Source organism: Muscardinus avellanarius (assembly GCF_963383645.1).
Source record: "Muscardinus avellanarius genome assembly, chromosome: 20".
Lineage (NCBI taxonomy): Eukaryota > Metazoa > Chordata > Mammalia > Rodentia > Gliridae > Muscardinus > Muscardinus avellanarius.
The window spans coordinates 19087378-19111591 of record NC_137806.1 but is presented as its reverse complement, the minus strand read 5'-3'; the positions used below and the strand labels follow the sequence as shown (position 1 = coordinate 19111591).

General features: G+C 42.2%; 1 protein-coding gene across 1 annotated transcript in view; it reads right to left on the bottom strand.

The window, feature by feature from the left end:
* Nucleotides 1–24214, bottom strand: part of BEND7 (BEN domain containing 7) — a gene marked incomplete at both ends in the record, with an annotated part of 88243 nt that overhangs the window by 27267 nt on the left and 36762 nt on the right. The window contains 2 exons of the mRNA XM_080717215.1: nt 8685–8910; nt 20478–20746. Coding sequence (XP_080573341.1) covers nt 8685–8910; nt 20478–20746 — 495 coding nt within the window. The remainder of the gene's footprint in view (nt 1–8684; nt 8911–20477; nt 20747–24214) is intronic.

Here is a 24214-nt window from a genome sequence, read left to right as displayed (position 1 = left end):
ATAAAAAGGTTTTTGAGAGATTCTGTGAGCTGACTGTGGAGAAGGGTCAGAAAATAAGCCAGGGCAGAAGGCAAGAAATGCAACCTGGAAACAGTCATTGTAACAGAAGACTAGAGGGAGAAGACCTGACCGATTCCAAAAGGCGACAGCTTTGTTTTCCAAAGGTGCTTTTAACGAGACAGGCACAAACTCCTTCTGCTCCTACACAAAGCATGTTAGAGGCAGCCAGAATTGATAAAAGCTTCCAATTCAATTTAAATGGATTCTAAGAGGTTTTCTTATTGGGAGTTTTCATTTGCTCTTTGCTTTCTGTGGGTTTATCCTCAGTCCGTATGTGACTATGAATGTTCCATGATTATTTGCATACAGACCTTTAGGGCAGAAATACTAGCAATGGCAATTTCTGAGTTTTTCATATTTTTGATGTAGATCTTGTATGGATGGTCAATACCAAAACAAAGGCTGCTGAGACAATGCTATGTTTTCTTCTGTTCCAGAGTGAACAGCTTTCAGAAAACTGGGTTCTCTCAGGGAACAGCTAAAGGACACTAAGTCTTATAGCTGGGCTTTTGCATGCTGAAGACAACTGTGGTGACCGTCAGAATCAGGAGCTGGGAGCTGCTGCTGCTTCAAGAGGATGGGACTTAAAAAACCTGCATCGGAATCACCTGTGCTTGCCCGTTCAAAATCGAGATTTCTGGGACTATCCTATACCTACTCAATCAGTGTCTGAGGAAACTTAGAAACCTAAATTTTGAACCAATGCCCCCAGTCATTTTGATGCACACTAACATGTGAGAACCACTCTGAAATGGGTTGAAAATACCAGATTATATACACACAGCAAATAGGTGAGATACAACATGATCTATTTGTCACTAGGCCTCCAGAAAGAGTGGGAAAATACAAACGACAACTAGGTGATAGTTACAAGCCCAGCTGAAAGACAGGCTATGCTTTGATGCATTTTCATAGCTGTATGGTTATATCCACTTTTAAGCAGATATATGTAAAGATATGAGCAGATGACAGGAGGCGATTCATCTTCAAAAGGATTCCGGAAGCAAAGTATTCATTTGGCTCCAACCGCCAGATACCTAAGCAAGAACTTAATTTATACACAACTTCGGAAGACAGTTAGCTTCCAGGCCAATTCTACTGAAGTCCTACGTGGAAGAAGAGTCTTAGAAATGTTTCTCTCGCTAGAGGAAGGATCGAACTTCTGTTTTCTTCCCTAGCATTATGGGACCAATTCCCACTATCTTCAAGAAAAGACCTTCCCTGGAAGCCAGTGAATAAATGGAAGTGTAACAATATTTAACCAAAACTTCATTGTGAACATGCTTTGTATAAACAACCACTGACTGGTTAGTGTTGCCATTAGTATGGCCATCTTTCTAATAGAACTGATAAAGAATCTAAAGCGCTCAATTTTGCCAGGCGCGGTGCACACTTGTAATCCCAGCATTTGGGAGGCAGAGATGGGAAGATCCCGGTCCGCGGACAGCTTCGGCTACTACTTAGTGAGGCCCTTTGCAACTCAGTGAGACCCTGTTTCAAACATAAAAAGGATTAAAAAAAATAGGGCTGGGGGTGTAACTCAGAGGTTCCATTCCCAGTACCGCAAAATACTAAATTTTAACGTAAAAATTTAAAGGTGGGCACTTTTGTTTTTGAATACTTCATTTAGAAATAAAGCATGATAGCCGGGCGTGGTGGGCACGCTTGTAATCCCAGCATTCGGGAGGCTGAGACCAGAGGATCACGGTTTGCGGACAGCCTCGCTACTTAGTGAGGCCCTCTGCAACTCAGTGAGACCTGGTTTCAAAACAAAGAATAAAAAATAGGGCAGGGGCTGTAGCTCAAAGGTCGAATGCCCCTGGGTTCCATCCCCAGACCTGAAAAAAAATAAAAAAATAAAAAACTATAAAGCACGCTAGAAAATGGCTTTGAACCAGAGAGGACTAGGGTTAAGTCCTGGTTTTTCACCACTTACAAGCTGAGTTAAGTAAGTTTATTTCATTTCTCATAGACACACCACTTCCTGCAGATGGAAAGAAAATCATCAGTACTGCAGAGGTCTGCAAATCAAAGCTGATGCTTCAGACTTGTTCTTAAAGGGAATTCTGAGACTACAGATATGTTAATATCAAGAAAGAAATAATAAATCAGATATAAACCTTACCCCCAAATTAATTCAAATTTAATCTCTTGGTTAAATTCCAAGAGAATGAATGATGATGTATAATAAAAAACAGAAGCACTATAAAATGACAAATCATGTGTTTAGGGTCATCAGAATAAAAAGAGGCTTTGGTCGTCATTCTGAAGAGCATCTGAGAAGGGACACTGAATGTAAGCCGGCACTCGATTTTGACTTTTGGGAGTCCTAACAGCCAGGGGTGTTGGCTTCCAGTGAAGTTCTGATCCCTGGAGGCTGAACAGGCAGATCATGGGTGCTGAGCTCTCAGGAGAGTCACAATCTACCTGATGTGAATATGGAATTAATTTCCTTTGAATACAAGATTCCAGTCCAGTCTGATGGCAAAACTTTCTTAAGAAGGCACTATGAGACTGGATTAAAAAATCATAAATGGAAGGTGGGCGTGCTGGTGCACACCTGCAATCTCAGTACTCAACAGGCTGAAACAGGAGGATAACAGGTTTGATACCAGCCTTAGCAACTCAGTGAGACCCTGTTTCCAAAAGTAAAATAGAGAAGGTATGGAGATGTAGCTTGGAGGTAGAATGCCCTAGGTTTAATCCCTAACATCACACACACACACACACACACACACACACACACACACACACACTCATAAGTGGAGGCTGAGATTGGAGGATTGCATGTTGGGGTCAGCCTCAGCAATCTAGTGAGGCTCTCAATGACTTAGTGAGACCCAATTTCAAGAGAAAAATAGCTCAGAGGTAGAACACCCCTGGGTTCAACCCCCAGTACCCCCACACATCATAAATGGGGTTTTAAATGTTGCTTTACTGCAACATACATATGTATACACACACACATATAGTCACACACACAATCATAAGTGGAGGCACACATATATATATTCAGTACTGGGGATGGAACCCAGGGGGCATTCTACTTCCAAGCTATACCCCTAACTCTGTTTTTTAATTCTTTATTTGGTGACAGAGTCTCACTAAGTTGTGAGGGCCTCACTAAGTAGCTGAGGCTGTCCTCGAACATCATGCTCCTGTATCAGCCTCCCGAGTACCGGGATTACCAGTGTGCACCGCCACGTCTGGCTTACTGCAACTATATTTTGAAGGCCATTCAGGGAATCACTGGCTATTTCACATCAAGGTATCTCTAAATCAAACTGCATGGTCCACGGAGGATGTCATAGCAAAGCTAGATGGAGGACCAAGTATAGCCTTGGCAGGCAGAGCATGATGGGAAGGGAACATGCTGGGTACCACCCTCCACTGTGGGAGCTGGCTACAAATTTGGGATCAGATCCAGAATACTAAGCGCTAAACTCGAGACTTCACTTAGCAACCTGAGGTTGCTTCTTCCCATAGCTAAACTCGAAGTGTTCAGGTGAGTGGTTCTAATTAAGAATCCTTTCATCAGTAATACTTTTGGCTCCTACTTATCAGTGAATTTTTAATGAATTACCATTAAGTGTTATTCACTCTACAGCCAATGAGATTATGGGGAAAAGTATGATCTCTACAAAGAGGCTTATGTTTTACTTTCAAGATACTGTCATGGGAATGTTATCACTACAACAAGCTTTGCTAATAATACCCCAATACATTTTTATTTTCAGTATATTTCTATTCCTACTTATAAGCATTTTATAGATTTTCATTGATCCTCCTCCTCCTCCTCTTCCTCTTCTTCTTCCTCCTCCTCCTCCTCCTCCTCTTCCTCCTTCTCCTTTCTTTTGGTGATGCTGGGGGTTGAACCCAGGGGTATTCTACCTTTGAGCTACACTTCCAGTCCTATTTAAAAATTTTTAAACAGAGGCTTGCTAAGTTGCTGAGAGCCTTGACAATTTGCTGAGGCTGTTCTTGAACCTGCCTTCCTCCTGTCTCAGCCTCCCAAGTACTGGAATTCAGGCAAGTGCTATCATGCCTGGCTCCCACTCTTGTTTTAATTAATCTAATCATCTGTGTGTGAAGTCAAATCAAACTGGGTCTGGTGGCACATGTCTGTAATCCCAGCACTTATGAGACTGAGACAGGGGTACCGCAGGTTCAAAGCCAGCCTCAGCAACTCAGTGAGGCTCACATCAACTTAGCAAGACCCTGTTCCCAAATAAAAAGGAAAATGGGGCTGAGTGTGTAGCTCAGAGGCAGGATGTCCCTGGTTTCAATCCCCAGCAACCCCCCCAAAATTAAAAAAAATCAAGCCCCAACTGTTATTTTTATGTGTGAGATTTTATAAAATTAACCAGTCTTTTCTTCCTAGTTTAAGGGACTTTTCAAATTGTCTTTTAGTGTACTATCTCATAAAGGATAGAGTAAGAAAGGATGAAGATTTGTCACTTACAGAGTTTTTTGCAAGTATGTGGTAGGTAGAAATAACAACATGAATAGCCTTGACCCTATTATGTTGAAAGAAACCACTTATCTCTTTTCCAGATTACTCAGATTAAAAAAAAAAAAACTTGAGTTAGGAAAATAAATTTCTCTATCTCCACTGATAACAAGAAAAACTGAGTATAGTTATTCTACAAGATCTTCAATTAATAGCTACTCCCCCAAATTATTTTACATTTCAGTATACGTGTTAATAAACCTTTCGCTAGAGGAAAAATGGCAAAGGAAAAAGGTTGGGGGGAATTGTGTTCAAATTTATACTCAATTTTGGTTTCTACTTTTTACTTGCATTGGCAACTTCTTAAGCGACAGAAATTCACAACAATGTCTTAATGTTTATCATTACACATTAGTTGTGAGAGCTAGGTGTAGTGGCACATGCCTGTAATCCCAGTACTTGGGAGGCGGAGACAGAAGGATCACAGGTTGGAGGCCAGCCTCAGCAACTTAGTGAGGTCCTCTGCAACTTACTGAGATCCTGTTTCAAAATAAAAAAATAAAAAAATAGGGCTGAGGATATAGCTTGGAGGTAGAATGCCCCTGGGTTCCATCCCCAGACTACAAATTAGTTATGAGAAGACACGAGGAAAGATACTTAGCACTAGATCCATTATATCAATGAAGTCAGGCCAAAGTCAGGATGAAAAATGAAAACCTACCTCTACTCACTCACCAGCAGGTATTTATAAAAACCTAGCCCTTGGTAGGTGTGTAGGGGAGGGAACACTTTCCCTCTTCCCCATAAGAGTTCAATAACCAAGTCTATGAAATAAACTGACAACAGGCAGATTAGACAAGAGGCATGCATATTCACTGTGTACACAGAAAGAAAAGTGAACCTCAAACCCAGTGAGATTTAGACGCTTGGATACCTTCGTAGGGGAGAGAGGAGAAGGGAGAGGAAAGCACTTCAGGGCCCGATGAGGAGACCGGAAGAACAAGTGCTAAGGCGTGACAAAAGCTGCCTGGGCGTGCTGTCACCTGCAGCCCTCTTCTGTGATCCGAGTCAGTGTTCCCTCGCCCGTGAAATTCCCAGGGAGTAGACTCCTGACAACCGAGTCCTCCTGGAGGTCTGCTCACGGCAGACACACTCGATACCACGCTTCCGTTTTGAATAAAGGCTGTAGGAAGGTACCCGATGGCCTTTCAAGTGTGGTACTATGGAGACCTTCTAGTTTTCTATACTTTTTTATGACTTGGATTTTTACAACAATGTGTTATTTTTGTAATTAGGGAAAGAAATCAAAATCAAAATATATGTCTATGAGCCAAGCGTGGCGGTATCAGTAATCCCGGTACTTAGAAGGCTGAGGCAGGAGGATTGTGGGTTTGCAGCCAGCCTCAGCTACTTAGTGAGTCCCTCCAAAACTTAGTGAAACCCTGTTTCAAAATAAAGAGTTAAAAATAGGGATGGCAGTGTAGCTCAGAGATAGAATGTCCCTGGGTTTAATCCCCAGTACTGAAAAAAATATATATATATATGGTCTATAAATAACACAGCAAGGGGACAAGTAGATATAAATAACTGTTGATTTAGGGCATTGATGGCTTATGGGTGGATTTCTGTCTGTTTCCAAGTTATTATATGAATTTTAATGATAGGTTTAATTCAACAATAAAAACAGCATATGGAAATTTTGAGTTCTTCGATTTGAATCAACTGCTTTATGATGTATTAGGAGTAGGGGACTCATACCTATTTTTATTTTGAGCTAGAGTAGGGCTGTGGAGAAATTAAGACACACCCTCTATTTCTGTTTGTAATGCACTTTTTCAAGCTTGTATGATGTCCAATCTAGATGAAAATGGTAAAATAAGCCTCTACCAGTCTACTTGTAATGATCTATCTTACTACCACCTATTATTGTTGCTATTGTTATTATTACTATTATCATTACTTTGATGCTAGGGATGGAACCCAAGGGCATTCTACTTCTGAGCTATACCCCAAGTCCTTTTTCTTTCTTTGTTTTGAAATAGGGTTTTGCTAAGTTGCTGCGAGTCTTGCTAAATTGTGGAGGCTTGTCTTCAACCTGGGATCCTCCTGACTCAGCCCCCCAAGTCCTGGGATTACAGATATGTGCTGCCACACCTGGCTTTACTACCATTTATTAAGCTAGCTCTTCTATGTCATTAAAATAGAATGTGGTCATTTATAGTTCCTTAATTTCCAAGCACTTTCATAAATGTTAATATACTGTCCTGAAAAAAAAAGAGAAAGAAAAGAAAACTAAAACAATTCCTGTCTGTATTTCAGAAAAGCCTCAGCAGCCTTGACCTTCCTGTTCTGAGAAGGCCCAGCCTGTTTAGATGGAAAAGGCCTCTTCTTCATTTCAGCAGGTCCTAGTTACGTCACTGAGTGTTTTTCAGATTCTGTAATCTTGTTTTTCGTGCCACTACAGGCTGAATCATTCTTTTCATAAATGGCAAAGATTGTGATATCTCTGTAGCTTTTCTTATTTAATTTAATTCAACTGTCACTTTAAGTGAAGAAATTCTGATGGAGCATGAGAAATTTCCTGTTAATGAAGGCTTATGTCCTTCTTGCCACGAACAAAGGGTGTCTGGTACTTGCTAACTCCATTTAAGAATCAAATTATTTTGTAAAGTTAATTGTGAGTTTCCAAGTATCCTTTAAGCACTATTAAATTCATTTACTCATTTTGCAGTATAATGGGGAAGAGGAGGGGACAAAGACTCTCTGAGTCAGTCCCACAGGCCCAAGAGTGTCCCACTGAGCAGCTGAAGAATACCCTTAGCAGTTATCCTAGGTTTTTTTTTTTTTTTTTTTGGTGGTACTGAGGTGGAACCCAGGGGCTTTCTACCTCCGGGCTATACTCCCAGACCTATTTTTTTATACTTTATTTGGAAACAGGGTCTCACTAAGTTGCTGAGAGCCTCACTAAGTAGCTGAGGCTGGCTTGGAACCTGTGCAATCCTCCTGTCTCAGCCTCCCAAGCGCGGGGATTACAAGCTTGCGCCACCACGCCCGGCGTAGTTTTTTTTTTTTTAATATGCTTTTTGTTGATAGTAAGGATGAAACCTAGAGGCATTCTAACTCTGCACTATACTCGCCAGGGTGCTAAAAGTCTAAGTTCTTAAGGCTAGTCTTGAATCTGTGATCCTCCTGTCTCAGCCTCCCAAGTACTGGGATTATAGGCATGTGTCTATAACCCACAGAAGTTTTATATGCTTTTATTGGTACATTGCAGTCTCACATCACAATGTAGTTCAGAGTGACTGGGACGTTCAAGCACACGGAACCCGCCAAGCTTCCCCCATTCTAGTTTTAACTATGGTCTAATTTCAAATTTCATTTTCGTGGCAGTTGTGTTTGGATTTGAGACTTTGTTTACACTTCTTTTGGTAATAACATTTAAATACTCCTATCTCCTAAAGCTACATTGATTAGAGTCCTGAATAAGGAAGGACACTGCACGTTGAAGAACTAGGTCTAGGACACGGAACTAGACAGAAACGAAGGCACGCACACCTTTGTGCGGCTGCGTGGTGGTCGTAGTGCCATGAAGTGCAGACACGTGCTCAGAGGAGGTAAAGGCAGAGGCCCAGGTGCTCTCTCCACGTGGATGGCAAGACGCGCATCACAAGATAAGAGGGAGCAGAGCTGCCCAGGAGTGTGTGGGGACGCCCAGCCTGTGGCTCCACAGTAGGGTCACGCAGATTTAAAATGGCTTTAGAAACAATGACTTGGTAATTCAGCTCTGAACCTCAGAGAGAACTGTTGTCCTTTATTTATTTTTTTTAGCATAGCTTTATTCTAATTTATACCTAAAAATTTAAGTTTAAATCATACTTTGATAAAGTTCTTAGAAATTACTGTAAAGAAAAATACTTTCATTTTAAAAGCCAAATAAAAAACCTTCTGATTCGGCAGCAGATCCAACTGGCTCTTAAATTACTATTTTAATAAATCAACATTAACTTGAAATACCATATTCTAGTGGTATTTGAGATGGGAGTTACGGAGCTCTTAGCCAAGAGCTTTGCCAATGGCAAATTAAATCAGCCTTTGGTTAGTTTATTATGTTTCAGCTACATTTTTATGGCAAAGTTCAACAAAGAGCCTATAAAGTGAAATGACGCAGACCAACCTTTTATTGCTCCCACAATATTTTGGTCTAGTCCTTTCCGGTTGTCATTGAGTCCTCGTTTCCTCTTCCCATTGGGTAAGGAGTTAGCCAATGTCTTGTCATCAAAAAACGCACACACCAGTTTCCTAAACAGAAGGCTTCCTGAGCGAGTGTAGTTTGACAGTATAGAGTCCAGCTGAGATTTAGGCATAAACACATCAAAGCCTTCAGCAAGTTGTACTTCTGGCTACCAAAAGAAGAGAATATTTCGTTAGAAGCTAGGTTTCAAGCAAATGACCTCGGGCGTAAGTGTAAGAAAGAATACCAGGAGATACTCAACTGTCCACATCATGCGTCTGATACAGTCTTAGCTTTGTGTGCCAGGATTTGCAATTTATAGAACCAATGACCAGTTACAGTTAACAAATTAGATGCTCTAATTCCAATATCAAAATGTCTATTTCCATTGTCGAAAGCAATGGAGAGGAGTACACTAAAAAAGCATTCCTGTTCATATCAACAGTTAGAGATGGCTGGATAATCACAAGATCATATACTTCTGGAGCTAAGAGCTGAGCCTTTTATATGAAACACCCCCAATTTGTAAACAAAGGAACTAAGGTGCAAAGAGGTCATGGCAAAAGCGATTTGAGAATAATTCAAATGTGCTCAGTGTATTACAGTTTACAGATCACTTTCTCACATATTAAACAATTTAATTTCTTTCACCTGTGGTCACAAATATGGTGCTACCCTACAAGTCCACTGCTCTTTCTACTACGCCGTTGACTGTTAGCTGTGGAACTAATTTTTTACCCAATGAAATTTATGTGAACTGATACACAAAACAAATAAAAATAATGAATCAGTTTCCAAGCAGTTTAAATCCACTCCCACCCCTATTACTGGGAAGAAAAGCTAACGCTATGACCCAGATCACCCTGAAAAATCAAGGTACTATCAGTGTACACTGCGTCCTGACAGGGATACAGGATCAGAAGGCCTTTCAACTTGGACCCTCTTGTACAATGATGGACCTAGACATACAACGCATCCATCGGCCTGCCATGCATGTTTGACAACTCACCTCTTCATCTTGTGAGCCAGCTCACATCACTCTCTTCCACAGCCTTTTCTAACTCTTCCCTGTCCTTGGAGGCAGACATGCACTCTTTGTTACCAGCATTTGGCACAGCATCTGACTGTATAGATTGCACCGTACTTTGTATTCCCAGGGCCCAGCATGGAGCAGGCACACAGGAAGTTCTTACTGAATACGTAAGATTTCATTAGCCATAATCTGAACTACTGAACAGCTTTTAAATCGAGACTACTGGCAGCTTTCAAGTAATAACTTGGGTCAGGTGTGGTGGTGCATGCCTGTGATCCCAGTACTTGGGGGGCTGGCAGGAACATAGCAGGTTAGAGGCCAGCTTCAGCAAGTAGCGAGACTCTCACCAACCTAAAGAGATCTTGTTTCAAAACAAGAATAAAATGGGCTGGGAATGTAGCTCAGGGGTAGAATGCCTCAGGGTTCAATCCACAGTACCGCACACAAAGCATAAAATAAAAAAAAATGAGAAATGTAATTGGTAATTTTTATTAGGAAAAAGAAGAATGCCTTATTTATATATTTTCTTTTTAAAAATATACTTTTAGCTGGGCGTGGTGGCGCATTCTTGTAATTCCAGCATTTGGGAGGCTGAGACTGGAGGATCGCAGTTCATGGACAGCCTCTATCAGTGAGGCACTCTGCAACTTAGTGAGACCCTGTTTCAAAATAAAGAATGAAAAATAGGGCAGGGGATGTAGCTTGGAGGTCAAATACCTCTGGGTTCCAGCCCCAGACCCCCCCCCAAAAAAAATATATATATATATATTTAAGCTGGATATAGTGGCACATGCTTGTAATCCCAGCATTTGGGAGGCTGAGACCAGAGGATCAGTGTTTGTGGACAGCCTCAGCTACTTAGTGAGGACCTCCACAACTCAATGAGACCCTGCTTCAAAATGAAGAATAAAAAACAGGGCAGGGGGTGCAGCTCGGAGGTTGAATGCCCCTGGGTTCCATCCCCAGACCCACACACGCATAAAAAAAAATAAAAATATATTTTTATTGGTGCACACTGTAGTTCTACATCATAATGTACTTTAGAGTGCATATACTTTCAAAGCTCATTCTTAGATCTTGTATTTGTTGATTTGCAAAAATGGCATAACTTCAGAATTTCTAAATCACATTAGAAACGTGAAGATTCAGGATTAGTTTCTCTTCTGGGCCATAGGAATTATTATTATTTTTTTCTAGTACTGGTAATTGAACCAGGCATCCTACCTGAGCTACACTTCCAGCCCTAATTTTTATTCTTTATTTTGAAATAGGGTCTCATGAAGTTACAGAAGGCCCCACTAAGTAGCTAAGACTGGCTGCAGACCCATAACCCTCCTGTCTCAGCCTCCCAAGTACTGGGATTACAAGGGTTTGCCACCATGCCTGGCAGGAATTATTATTTTTGTTAGTCCTACTGCTTTCAAATGCCCAGCACAGTGCAGTCCAAGTGAAGGGTGCTTGGGCATGGCCTAGGTCATTCAGAAGATTCAGGAAGGCACGGAGGCCCTGTCTCTTCAGAATGAAATTTTGTCTGGATTACCTACAACGTCATCTCCTTCCTCTGCCTCACTTTGCCATTCAACGTTTGGTTTCTAAATGCTTGGTAAATATCACTGTCAAAACAGTGCTGTCGGGGTTTTCCCCTGACTTTTGCATCTTGCTGTTTGCTGGTCAAAGGTCTGCCGAGGAGCTTGACAGGAGCTGGAGGCTGAATATGTAATTCCTAGAACAGGGCTGGCACACACAGGAACTCAGAAACATCTGTCAAATGATTCACTGTGGAAATATTAAGATTGCAAAGGTTTTAGCCGTTTTGTCCCCACAGAAAGGAAGCAGACTCGCAAGTCTGTCATGCTGTGGCTTGGTCCAAATCTTCTTAAAATGGGTTCATGCGCTGCCTCCAAGAGGAGACTATTTGAAGAAGGCTGCCATGCCCGATTCAATATCTATGCTGCACATCCTCTGTGGGTAGGGATTTCAAGGCTGGCTCTGTAGCTGGGACGTATGCATAAGTATCACACAAAGTAGAAAGCGAGGAACAGTCCAAGCCAGAGGTACACAGCAAGGACTGTTGGCAGCATTAGGCAGGATTTGGCTGCTGGGGGCTCCAGGGCTCAGAAGGGAATGGGATGGCATCTTAACAGGGCCTTGAAGGTAAGATCTGGGAGCCAGTGGTATATCTGTTGTTCACGGTATCTGCTGTGACTCCTAAATCTAAGTATCGAGAGGTTTCTACATAGCATCGTCATCTCACTATGATTTCTGAGGCGCTACCCAGGGCAGAAGCTGTTATTGCTTTCTCTTCTAGTTTCTACTGCCAGACCAATAATGTTATTTTGATGTGTCCTCTCCAGACAAAGGGACATGAACTCACACACCTACGAGCACCGCACTAAGGAGTAAATAGGATGGCTAGCTGCGGCGGGAGCTGGCAGCAGCAGCAGCAATGGGAGCAGAGGTGGCTACGCTCTGAACTTTTAGCAGCAGTGACTGAACACTAGCAGGTCTACCAGGTGCCGCAAAGCACCCATTCCTTAAATAAAAAAGGGGGATCTCTATTTTCTGAAACATGAAGAAAATATTATGTTAATTAGTCTCAATTTTTATTATGAAACTCTTTGTTTCCTTTTGTGTGTGTGTGTGCTGCTGGGGATGGGATGCAGGGACATTCTACCTCTAAGATACACCTCCAGACTTATTTCTTCTTTTTTCTTCTTTTTTTTGCGGGTTTTGGGGATGGAACTCAGGGGCATTTGACCTCCGAGCTACACTCCCTGCCCTATTTTATACTCTTTATTTTGAAACCGGGTCTCACTGAATTGCAGAGGGCCTCACAAAGTAGCTGAGGCTGTCTGTGAACCACAAAACCCCGGTCTCAGTCTCCCGAATGCTGGGATTACAGGCATTCGCCACCACGCCCGGCTCTATTTCATTTTTTATTTGGAAACAGGGTCTCGCTAAGTTGCTGAGAGCCTCCCTAAGTTGCCGAGGCTGGCTTTGAACTTGTGGTTCTCTTGTCTCAGGCTACCAAGTACTGGGATTACGGATGTGTGCCACCACGCCCTTGCTTTGTCTCCTCCATTTCATGGTTATAACCATAGTGCAGCACCCTATAACGATCCAAAACTCTGCAATATGTTTAAAAACAGGTTAAAGTTCCTTATTATAACTCCATCTTTTTGTTTACTGGCCACAATATAAATGAGATCCGGCTACTTGCTAATGACAGTTATGATATAAACAAATGCTGTTCATGAGTATCATTTTAAAAACTACACTTCCCTTGATAGATTCATTATTTGATACCCAAACCAAGACAGACAGCTAATACGCTAATTTGTGGTTTCTTTTGATTACTGGAACAATACAGTCCCAATGATGAGACCCAAGTTATGGGGCACAATTTACAATACTTACAGTCATCATTTCATGGGTTCAGAGCCTGAATTTCCACTAGAAATATGGATTTTCATGTATGTCTGGCCATTTTAGGGACTCGGCCACTTAGCATGGCAATGCACACACGCTTGACTTCCTTATCCAGGGGAATTATGTCTTATGTGGGGTCAAACTCTGGAAGTCAAGCCTGCAGAGAGGCCTGCCAGTTCTTTAAAGTGTCACTGGATTCAGGCCGGCCCACATTAACTTTTGTTTCTTTGCATTTCAGTTGCAGTCTCCCTTTGCTTAGAAACAGTTGGGATTAAGATCCAGTTTGGGAGAGGGATTTCCCAACCAGGTGGATAAAAAGATTCCTCCTGCTGGGTGTGGGGATGCACAGCTGCAGTCATGGACCTTGGGAGACTGAGCCAGGAAAAGCACAGCTTCAGGAACAATGTCAAAAAGTAGTGAAACTTGTCAACCTAGTGAGACCCCGTTTAAAAAAAAAAAAGGGCTGGGGGTGTGGCTCAGAGGTAGAATGTCCCTGGATTCAATCCCTGCTAGCACACACGTGTGCATGCATGTACACACACACACACACACACACACACACACACACACACACACAAAGATTCCCCAGCCACAAGTTCCCATGAGCATATCATGTACAATCTGAAGAATAAAAAAGTAAGTAACACAATTTTAAGGAGATCATACAAATTAATCACACGGGATCATTTCCGATATAGCTATTTTATATAGGGCGGTACCAATACCAAATTACAGTAAAACACACAAAAAGCGACATGTAATCATTGGTTAAAAGAGTAATAAAAAGGTACATCAAAAGCCGGGCGTGGTGGCGCACGCTTGTAATCCCCGCGCTTGGGAGGCGGAGACAGGAGGATCGCGCAGGTTCGAAGCCAGCCGTGCTGGCGTAAGAGACCCTGTTTCAAAAATATAAAATAGGTCTGGGAGTGTAGCCCGGAGGAAGGAGGGCTTCCAGGAACCCCAGTACCACCAAAAAAAAAAAAAAAAAAAAAAAGGTACATCAATATTCATATTGGGCATCAGACCTAGATTTTCAATAGCAAATTAATAAATGATGCACAAAGTCTTCAAGTTCTATGTTGTACAAGACCCACATTTACAGGCACAAGGCTGTCCTCACGAGACATGAGGTGTGGGGGTCAGAGAGGCCAGCCAGCCAGCTAGCGATGTCTGACTGACCTAGGACTGAAACCTGAAGAAAACGAGAGGAAGTGGTGGCTTCTGCTAAATAAGGCTAACTGATTTTTTTTATTAAAAAATGTATAACAATAGATAAAAAAAGGCCAGGCATGGTGGCACATGCTTGTAATTCCAGCATTTGAGAGGCTGAGACAGGAGGATCGTGGTTTGTGGACAGCCTCAGCTGCTATTTAGTGAGGTCCTTTGCAACTCTTCAAAATAAAGAATAGAAAATAGGGCTGGGGGCATAGCTCAGAGGTAGATTGCCCCTGAGTGCCATCCCCAGTGCCACACACACACACACACACACACACACACACACACACACACAGAATTGATAAAAATGTTTAAAGGATGTAAATTTAGTCTTTCTAGTCATAATATTACCATAATACAATGACCCTTTATGTTCAATTACTATTTATTTAGCAATATATTAGATGTATTTCTTGGAAAATGAACTTCAGCAAATAAATAGGAAACTAAAAACACACCAAAAGCCAGGTACAGTGGTTCATACCTGTAGTACTTGGGAGGCTGACAAAGGAGGATGGCAGGTTTTCAGCCAGCCTCAGCAACTTAGCAAGACCCTATTTCAAAATAAACAATAAAATAGGGATGGGGGTGTAGTTTGGAGGTAGAATTCCCTGGGTTTAATCCCTAGTACCATTAAAAAAAAAAGAAATACCCAAAACCCATAACTGATTTTATTTTGCTCATAAATATAATCTGCTTTTGTTTGAGAAAACCTAAAACTGTTTGCCCCAGGTACTCTTACTGTTGCCATTTTTAAATGCTATGAACATGGCCAACGAGACCGGAAGGTCAGCGGCTCTGGCTGGCCTGGCTGCTACGGTTAAGCAGCTCAGGACAGGTCCAGCCTGGGGAGGTGGCTGAGCTGAGAGCCCCACTGCCAGTGGAACAGCAGCTTGCTGGCTGTGTGACATCAAGACTAATAGTGTATGGCTGTGAGCTCCACGTTAAGTAAAAAAAGTTCAGCCAAAAGTGCTCAGTGAAAGTAAGTACAGTCTATATAAGCTAGTATGTAGTTAACGTTGAACAGGATAAACATCATAAGCCATCATAAAGAATTGATTCTTTAGGGATTTTTATTTGATAAAATTTTGGTGGGACTAAGTAATTTTTGAAAAGACAATACAATTTGGTCCCTTGAAAGTTTCTTCATGCACTTGCATAATGAGATTCCAAAGCCTTTTAAAGACGTATTCCTTCGGAGGAAAGAAATTAATGACTCTGAAGACTAGGGCTTGATTTATGTTAGAGATATTTGAGCCACGTGGATAACACGTACAATTTTTAACACTGCGACCTAGCTTCTTCTGTCCTAAAATTCCCACTAAAATTGCTCCTCCAAGAAGATGTCCACCCTGAGTCTGTCTTTGACCTTCCAGGCAAGGAGGTCCTGCTCTTCCTGGTTACGAATGCAGTCATTTTCTCATTCCCAGATTAATAACATTTATTGAGTACATTTACAACAGGACTTCCCCATAGACTCCGCATCACTGAATGCTCACCACACCAAGGTGCTGACCTCTCCGCTGGCTGTGCTTAGAGCTTAGTGGGAGTCTCCATGAATGTGGTTGAGTATTGTCAGGCATCAGACGTGGACTACCTGCAATCATCTGCAGCCCCACAGAGGCCCTTGCATTTTTGTCTGGGCTATGGATATACACATTTGTATCTGTGTGACACCATAAGTCACAGTGGAAACAAAGCAATTTAATGCATTATAAAATTTTTTAAAATTACTAGTAAGTTTTTTACATTGTAAGAAGCAGTAAAGGAGCCAGGCGTGGTGGTGCACGCTTATAATACCCACGCTTGGGAGGCTGAGACAGGAGGATCACACAGGTTCGAAGCCAGCCTCAGCTACTTAGTGAGGCTCTCAGCAACTTAGTGAGACCCTGTTTCCAAATAAAATTTAAAATAGGTCTGGGAGTATAGCCCCGAGGTAGAAAAGCCCCTGGGTTCCACCCCCAGTAACACACATTCACACACACACACACACACACACACACACACACACACACACAGCATTTAAGGATGGGTGAGATGTCCCTTTGTCACTGTTCCTAGAAATAACCTTTCTCCTGTGTTCTAAGTGTCTATGTCACATTCTGAGGACACTAAACTCTTTGTCCTTCCCATCCAGAATGGAAAGCTAAGTTCTGCTCTCGCCCTCCCTATCTCAGTTCAAATTGTCAGTGCTAGGTCATAACCAACAGTTTCCAAGACAGAAATCTTTCTTTCCACTCTGCTTCCACATCCCTCCTGCAAGGCTCTCAGTGTGTGTCTCAGGCCTGCTGCTCTGAGCCAGCCCAGCCCAGCCCCGAGCCTCTCTGACTGGGAGATCTTCTGTGACTCCACTGTCTCCTCTCTCCACCTACCATCCACAATGCCCTCTGGTTACCTTTCTTAAACACTGGTATCACTGGTATGATTATTCCTCTACTGAAACTTGTGGTGGCTCTCTAGTACCCAGAAGAGGCGGAAGGTTTCAGCATGCGATGCGAGTCAGGGCTTTCACCCCGTCCGCCCTCCTCTATCAAGGCCAGTAGGACAGCTGTTCTAGCAACAAGGACCCCCTCACCCAGTCCTACTACTTTGGGTTTGTTTTGTGGTGCTGGGGTTTGAACACCAGAGGTATTCTTCCTCTGAGCTATACCCCCAACCTTGCTTTATTTTTCATTTTGAAACAGGGTCTCACCAAGTTCCAGAAAGCCTAAGTTGCTAAGCCTGGCTATGAACTTGTGATCCTCCTGTCTCAGCCTCCCAAGTATAAGGCTTACAGGCGTGTGCCACCATCTTGGCTAGTCCTACCACTTGGGACCTAATCCTCCCAACCCCACACACTTCTCAGAGCCCATCTTCAAATACACGCTGCCCATCTGCTCATAATTCCTTTGACCTTTTTAATAGAATAATTCCTATAAAATCACAGAAATTATGTCCTGCCAAATTTTAAAAGCTCAGGGTTAAGGAATAATAAAAGACTAGAAAGGCATCTGAGTTTGGGGCCTTCCCATCAACAGTCCCTTCACCCCTTTGAGTCAGCCCCCGCCCTCCCAGATGCAGGAACTGAGCAGGCCAGCTCGTTAATACCCTGAGCACTGTCCGCAGACAGCACTTCCGCACCCAAGGCTGGGCTTCGCGGCCACGTTCTCTAGGGGTGGCTTTGGTTTCTGTTAGACGAATCAAGTGGTGTCTCGGCTGGACACAGTAAAAGCCATACAGATATTATGCTTTTCTCTAGAAGCATGTTACTCTTCAAAGGTAATAAGCACCTGAGTTTTCATGGACAAGTCCAAACATGCTGACTCACGTTTAATAGTCCTTATTAGCAAAAGTAGTCATAAATAAGAGGTCACTTATTTTATTTAATATTTAAAAGAAATTATAATATGACTGGCAAAGATAACAAAAAATTCTATAGTAGTTGATGAATGTACATAAGGCCTATATCGGATCTACTTCAATTTATCTCTAATGTACATTTAGAGCTTAAAAATAACAAAAGGAGAAATGTCAATTATTAAGATTATTTAAGTTCCCAAAGTTATTGGCTTCCCCGCCTTTCAGAAAAATAACTACTCAGCCCCCCACCCCGGCACTTCCACTGCCCTTACTGTATTCAGTGCACCCAAGGGTACTGCTGCCCCTAGATCAGCCCAGCGCCCCAGAGGGCGGGCGAGTATTGCACATTTGGGAATTTATGCATTAGACCAACTCGTGTGGAAAGTAATTTATGCACCTTAAGTTATTTCTCCCAATACCTCAATGACTATCAGAGAAAGCATGCTTAGAAATTTTAAGAGAAACATTAAAGTATAATGAAAACTGCTTAAGAATACATCTACTTTGTGGAATAATTTACGTCTATTTCCAAATACACAATCTACCTGGATTTGAACCAGAGCCTTAGTTACAGCATCAGATGAGCAGATTGGGTGAGGGCAGAACATTACCATCACTAATGATTTCTAAAAATTAGAACCTGGCATGTGATATATGCCTATAATCCTAGTACTCGGGAGTTTAAGACAGGAAGATTGTAAGATCGAGGCCAGCCTCAGCAACTTAGTGAGATCCTGTTTCAAAAACAAAACAAAAACTAGTAGATGGTAGTATAGCTGGGTTAAATCTCCAGAAGAAATAAAATAATTATTTTTTTAGTTAAGAAGAACATCTTAACAATTATAACATGTACTTATAGATTTCCTAAAAACATAAATACCCCTTTAACATCAAGGACTATAGAAAAGATCAAATGATTTTCTACTTTCAAAAAGCCAAAGCTGGGCGTGGTGGCGCACGCTTGTAATCCCGGCATTTGGGAGGCTGAGACCGGAGGATCATGGTTTGCGGACAGCCTCAGCTACTGAGTGAGGAACTCCACAACTCAGTGACACCCTGTTTCAAAATGAAAAATTAAAAAAAATAATAGGGCTAGGGGTGGAGCTCGGAGCTAGAATGCCCCTGGGTTCCATCCCTAGACCCCCACAAAAAATAAATAAGTAAATAAATAAATAAATAAATAAAAGAAAACAAAAAAGCCAAAAGAAGTTGGGCATGGTAGCACACACTTGTAATCCCAGTACTTGAGAGGCTGAGACAGGGGGATTGTAGTTCATGGACAGCCTCAGCTACTTAGTGAGGTCCTCTGTAACTTAGCGAGACCTTGTTTCAAAATAAAGAATAAAAAAAAAATAGGACTGGGGGTGTAGCTTGGAAGTGGAATGCCCCTGGATTCCACCCCTAGGACAAAAAAAGAATGCCAAAAGATTATTATTTTTGTTACTTTCCTTTATTAAGGACCCAGTATAGACAGATATAGTAGCATACAGTCTTCCTACAATGTTAAAGAGAATACTTTTTTTAAAAAAAAAATAGCAACTTGTTTCTTCCTTTTACACTGTAAAAGGTAGGACTAACCTCTCACCTTATATAGGCCTGTGGGAGTTCTCAGCAAAGTCCTCATCCTATGCAATCTGATAATAATAGATCACTCATTCTTGTTTATTTTAAGAACTCTGCCGACAAGTTCGGGTTCACAACATAAATGTACTTAGATAAAGATATTTTAAATAGAGTATGCAATTGCAAATACAGTACATTATGCTAGAAATTCGTTTATGGTCCTATGAATGTAAAACAGCAAGTCAGATGGATATCTCAGATGTAATCCAACGTCCTGCACTGCGATAGCATTCTAGCTATGATATTAAAATAGCGAACCTTTGCAGAGCGCTAACCTATCATTAGAGCAAGTAAATGGCCTGGCACTGCCACCTAATTAGCGGTGTAGCTTGCATCTATAAAATAGAATTAGCACTACTGCTCCTTTTTTATTATTAGTTTGTGTTTCCAGAAAGGTACGACCTTATCTGTATGCTTCTGTTCATTTGTGCCCATCTACAATGGATTTAATTATGTTCTTTTAGTTTTCTACACTGAGGAAATTGAAAACTGCCACTTCAAAATTAAAAATGTTAAAGAAATCGGTGAGCAGATTATTTACGCCACCACCTTTTCCTTTCAGAGAAGGATGGAAATCTGTTCAAATACATAAGGCATATGTTTTTCAGAAAAGAAAATTGGGGGCAAGGAAATGATCACCAGTCTTCCTTTCCTCTTTCTCACCTGTGTTCTCCAAGTCTCTCTGACTGTCTTGGGCAGAACTAGTTTAGAAGATGATCACTCCAAAAATGAACGCATAACTCATAACTTAGAAAAAAAATCAGACAGCAGGAATCTGACACTTAAACAAATATGGGCCCATTTTAAGAGAGCTAACCTAAGAATAATTGGAATAGAGGTGGGAAAAGAAGGTGAAACCAAAGGGATCAACAATCTCTTCAAGGAAGTAATAGCAGAAAATTTTCCAAACATAGAGCAAGAGGTTGATACACAGGTCCAGGAAACGTATAAAACTCCCTATAGACAGGACCGGAGAAGAGGATCCCCACGGCACATAGTTGTCAAAATGACCAATGTGGAAGCCAAGAGGAGAAAGTATTAGTGCTATGAAATCCCGACGGCTGTGAGTTACAAGCAGCCAGAAAACATCAACTTACATCTGAGGAGGGGCATTCGAGAACAATGCCAAATCCCAGGCCGTGGCTCTCCTTGGCGGAGCTGTGCTGCGTGGCTCGGACACCAGGCTGCTCCGAGGCCCCTGCTGCTGGCTTCTTCTCCGTTTCTAACACGCCGGGCTTCTGCTTCACAGCAACAGGTTCGATAGTCTTTGGGGGCACTTTTTTCTTTTTATTTCTCTTGCGTGAGACAGCAGTTCGCTGGGAGCATATAAGGGAAATTGGGGGTTGTTGTCTGTTTTGAGTTCCAACTGTGAACAATAAACACAAATATGGTACAGGCACTGGTGTCTAACAGGACAAGTTACCTTGGTCTGTCTCTGATTTACAAGCTGATACTGAAAGGAGGCTCCCTTAAGGCTGATACACATGAAAATAAAGCTCACTCTGGACCCCAAGGTAACCGAATGCAGGCTCTGGGCACTCTAAGCCCAAGGGCAGAGAAGCGCCCAGAAGAAACCCGTGAATCAAACACAGCGGGTCATGACAGCATGCAGCTACCGCAGCTTCCATGGAAGGAAAGGACCGAGAGCTATGAGAAAACAACTGAGTGTGACGTCATAAATCATGTGACATTTTAAAAATAAATGAGAACTTCAGAATTTGAATTCAGATGTGGATATCCATGCTTTTTGGTAAGCCCATTTCAGGAGTATCTGCACTGTCATTTGGACTTAAGTTGATCAGTTGCTAACACTCTACACACAGGCAACAAGTGGACAAAGGGGAAACACTGGTGATCACTGGGGCAAGACTGATCAAAGGAAACCGCTGGGAAGGATTCTGTAACATGGACCACTAAGCCTGTGGGGAAAGTCCGTCAGTCACTCCATCAGGCCTGGTAGTTCCCTTTTGATCAAATGTTCTGTGCATATCAACTATTTCCAGTACTTTACATAATTGCAGCCCAGGCCCCTTCTCTAGACCTCAGCAGCTGATAAGAAAAATAACACAGTTCTACACAAGTCAAGCAAAACAATAAAATCTAGAAACACTTCCAGAGATGAAAAGCAGAGTATAAAGGCCAAGCGTTCATACTGAACATGAACTTAGAGAATCCAAGACGGTTTCCCCAGGTGCACTCTTAGAAGTAATGTTTGTTAACCTTAAAAATACTCTGAGCTGAGTGTGGTGGTGAATATAATCCCAGTACTTGGGAGGGCTGAGACAGAAGGATCACAGGTTCAAGGCCATCCTCAACAACTTAGAGATCCTGTTTCAAAGTAGAGTTGGGGATATAGCTCTGACCCAATACTACACACAGGTAAAAAACAAAAAACAAAACAAAAACCTCTGATGGAACACGAAATAGGAAACTATGGCTTGAATCTGCATTAGAACTTCATGTATTAATACGGTTTTCTGAATATGACCACAGGATATGGCTGCTTTTTTACAGCAAGAACCCATAAATATAAGTCAAGTGAAAACTAGCGGCCTTTGAAAGCATTTGAATACGGATCACTTCCTCTTATTTCCTATCAGTCTGAAAATGAAGAATATTTACACTTGATCCTATATTTTCATCTTCAGGCTGAAAGGCCATTTGTAAGTAATAGAAACAAACTACCTAATACAGTAAAGTTTAACCACTTGTGCAGTAATTAGTCTCCGAGGTTTCTGATTTTAGTTGCACATTACAGTGGCTCTGGAGTTAAAACAAAAACAGAAAAATTCCAGCCCCACCCAGATCAGGTGAATGGGACTGTCCAGGGGTGGGGCCCAGGCGTGTGTGTGTGTGTGTGTGTGTGTGTGTGTGTGTGTGTGTGTATGTGTGTGTGTGTGTTACTGGGATTGAGCCCAGGGACATCTGATCTCTGAGCTACACCCCTAGCCCTATTTTGTTTTTGTTTTAATTTTGAAACAGGGTCGTACTGAGTTGCTGGGGCTGGCCAGGAATCTGAGATGCTCCTGCCTCAAGCTCCTAAGTACTAGGATGACAGGTGTGCGCTGTCAGATTGTTTTAAAGCTCCTCCTGTGATTCTACCATCCAGACAGAAGTGAGGACTCCTCTTCATATCTGCATTTTTGCTCCAGCTAAGTCTGGCCAGTCCCCAGGGTCAAATGGACCCCAAAGCAATAATCAAGACCACGCAGACCACACCCTCTCGGAGCCCTTCAAATTAAGTGAAAAAAAAAAAAAGAAGCTTGGTGGCACATGCCTGTAATCCCAGTACTTGAGAGGCTGAGACAGGAAGAATGCAGGTTCAAGGCCAGCCTCAGCCACTTTCTGAGGTCCTGTTTCAAAGTAAAAAATAAAATAAAATAGGTCTGGCCGGGTGTGGTGGCGCACACAGGAGAATGGCACAGGTTCAAAGCCAGCCTCAGCTACTTAGTGAGGCCCTATTTCCAAATAAAATAGTCAAGAAGTAGAAAGCCCCTAGGTTCCACCCCCAGTAACATAAAAAAAAATAGGTCTGGGGGTTAACCTTAAAGATAGAACACCCTAGTGCAATCTCTAGTGCCACAAAAAAGTGAAAAAAAATTTTTTTGTGTTTAAAAAACACAGGAGCTATTTGAATTTTCTACTGCCTTTGCACATGGTCAAAGCAATACTTCTGGTATCCAGATGCTTAATCTCATCCCTGTCTTTTCCCTAAAATCAAGGTGAAACCTTCAAAATATTATTCTTGTGGGCAATAAACCTTAAATAAATCTACCTATGCAACCCCAAAGTTTTGAGTTTAAGAAAATTAAAGAGGACCAATGTGTTCAGTTTACCCTCACGCTACCCGCAGCTTTGGAGCCATTTACCTCCCTAGCCCGCAAAGGCTCATGGCGACAGAGCGGCATTTACTTAATAGATTCTAAAAGGCTTCGGTCGAGGATTCAGACGGCTGCAATTTGTAGTTTGCCATTTCAGTAGTAAGGAGCTTAAGTGACAAACCAAATCATTACAATTTCACATGCATGTTTTCTTAAGTGCTAACAAATTCTCCCTCTGAGAAAAGAATCTGCAAGGAATGAGGTAACCTTTCTTCCTGAGCCCTTCTCTAGGAAATGTTAACCTTTGCCAGGCTAAGAAGAACAGAGATCATTGTGGTCGAACAAGGTGAGTCAAATGCTTGCTGACCTCAGCAAAACGCTTATTTTTGCCTTGGGATAAGATCAAATTCAGTGCTTAAAAAGATATTGTTTTGCAGGCAGCCTTTAGCTCACCTTACTTGAATGTGGGCTTGGGGGACTGCTATGTCTAAGAATTGAGCTTTTTATACCCAACTCACATCACTGAATCTAGGTTTTACTGGAATTCACTCAGTGGCGCCGTTTCAGTGTGGTGACCCTCCCGAGAGCCATGTGATGGAAGAGAGGGCACCAATCACGGCTGTGCAGCCAACCCCAAGCGCTGGTCTCCACTGGTGAAAGGGAAAGCGTAGGAAAATGACTTATTTCTTGTACCTGTGACACATATTCTGCTTTTATTCATAATTACAGAATGCTAGACTCTAGAAGAAGAGTGGCTCTGTCTTGGAAAGATGTGTCACCTTGCAGGTCTCTTTGCTGACCAGAAATTCCCAAGTCTTACTCCGTACACCTTGCCCCTGCTTACTGAAATGTGCCCATTGCCTCGCCTCGGCTGCCCGAGTCCCCTGCTTATCACATCCCTCTGCTTACAGAACAATCCCCATTGTCCTGCTTAACCTGACTGTGCCTACCCAACCCAAATAACTCCCCTTGGAAAGCCCCCTAGCAATGGCCACCACCACTCTCCCCTGCAG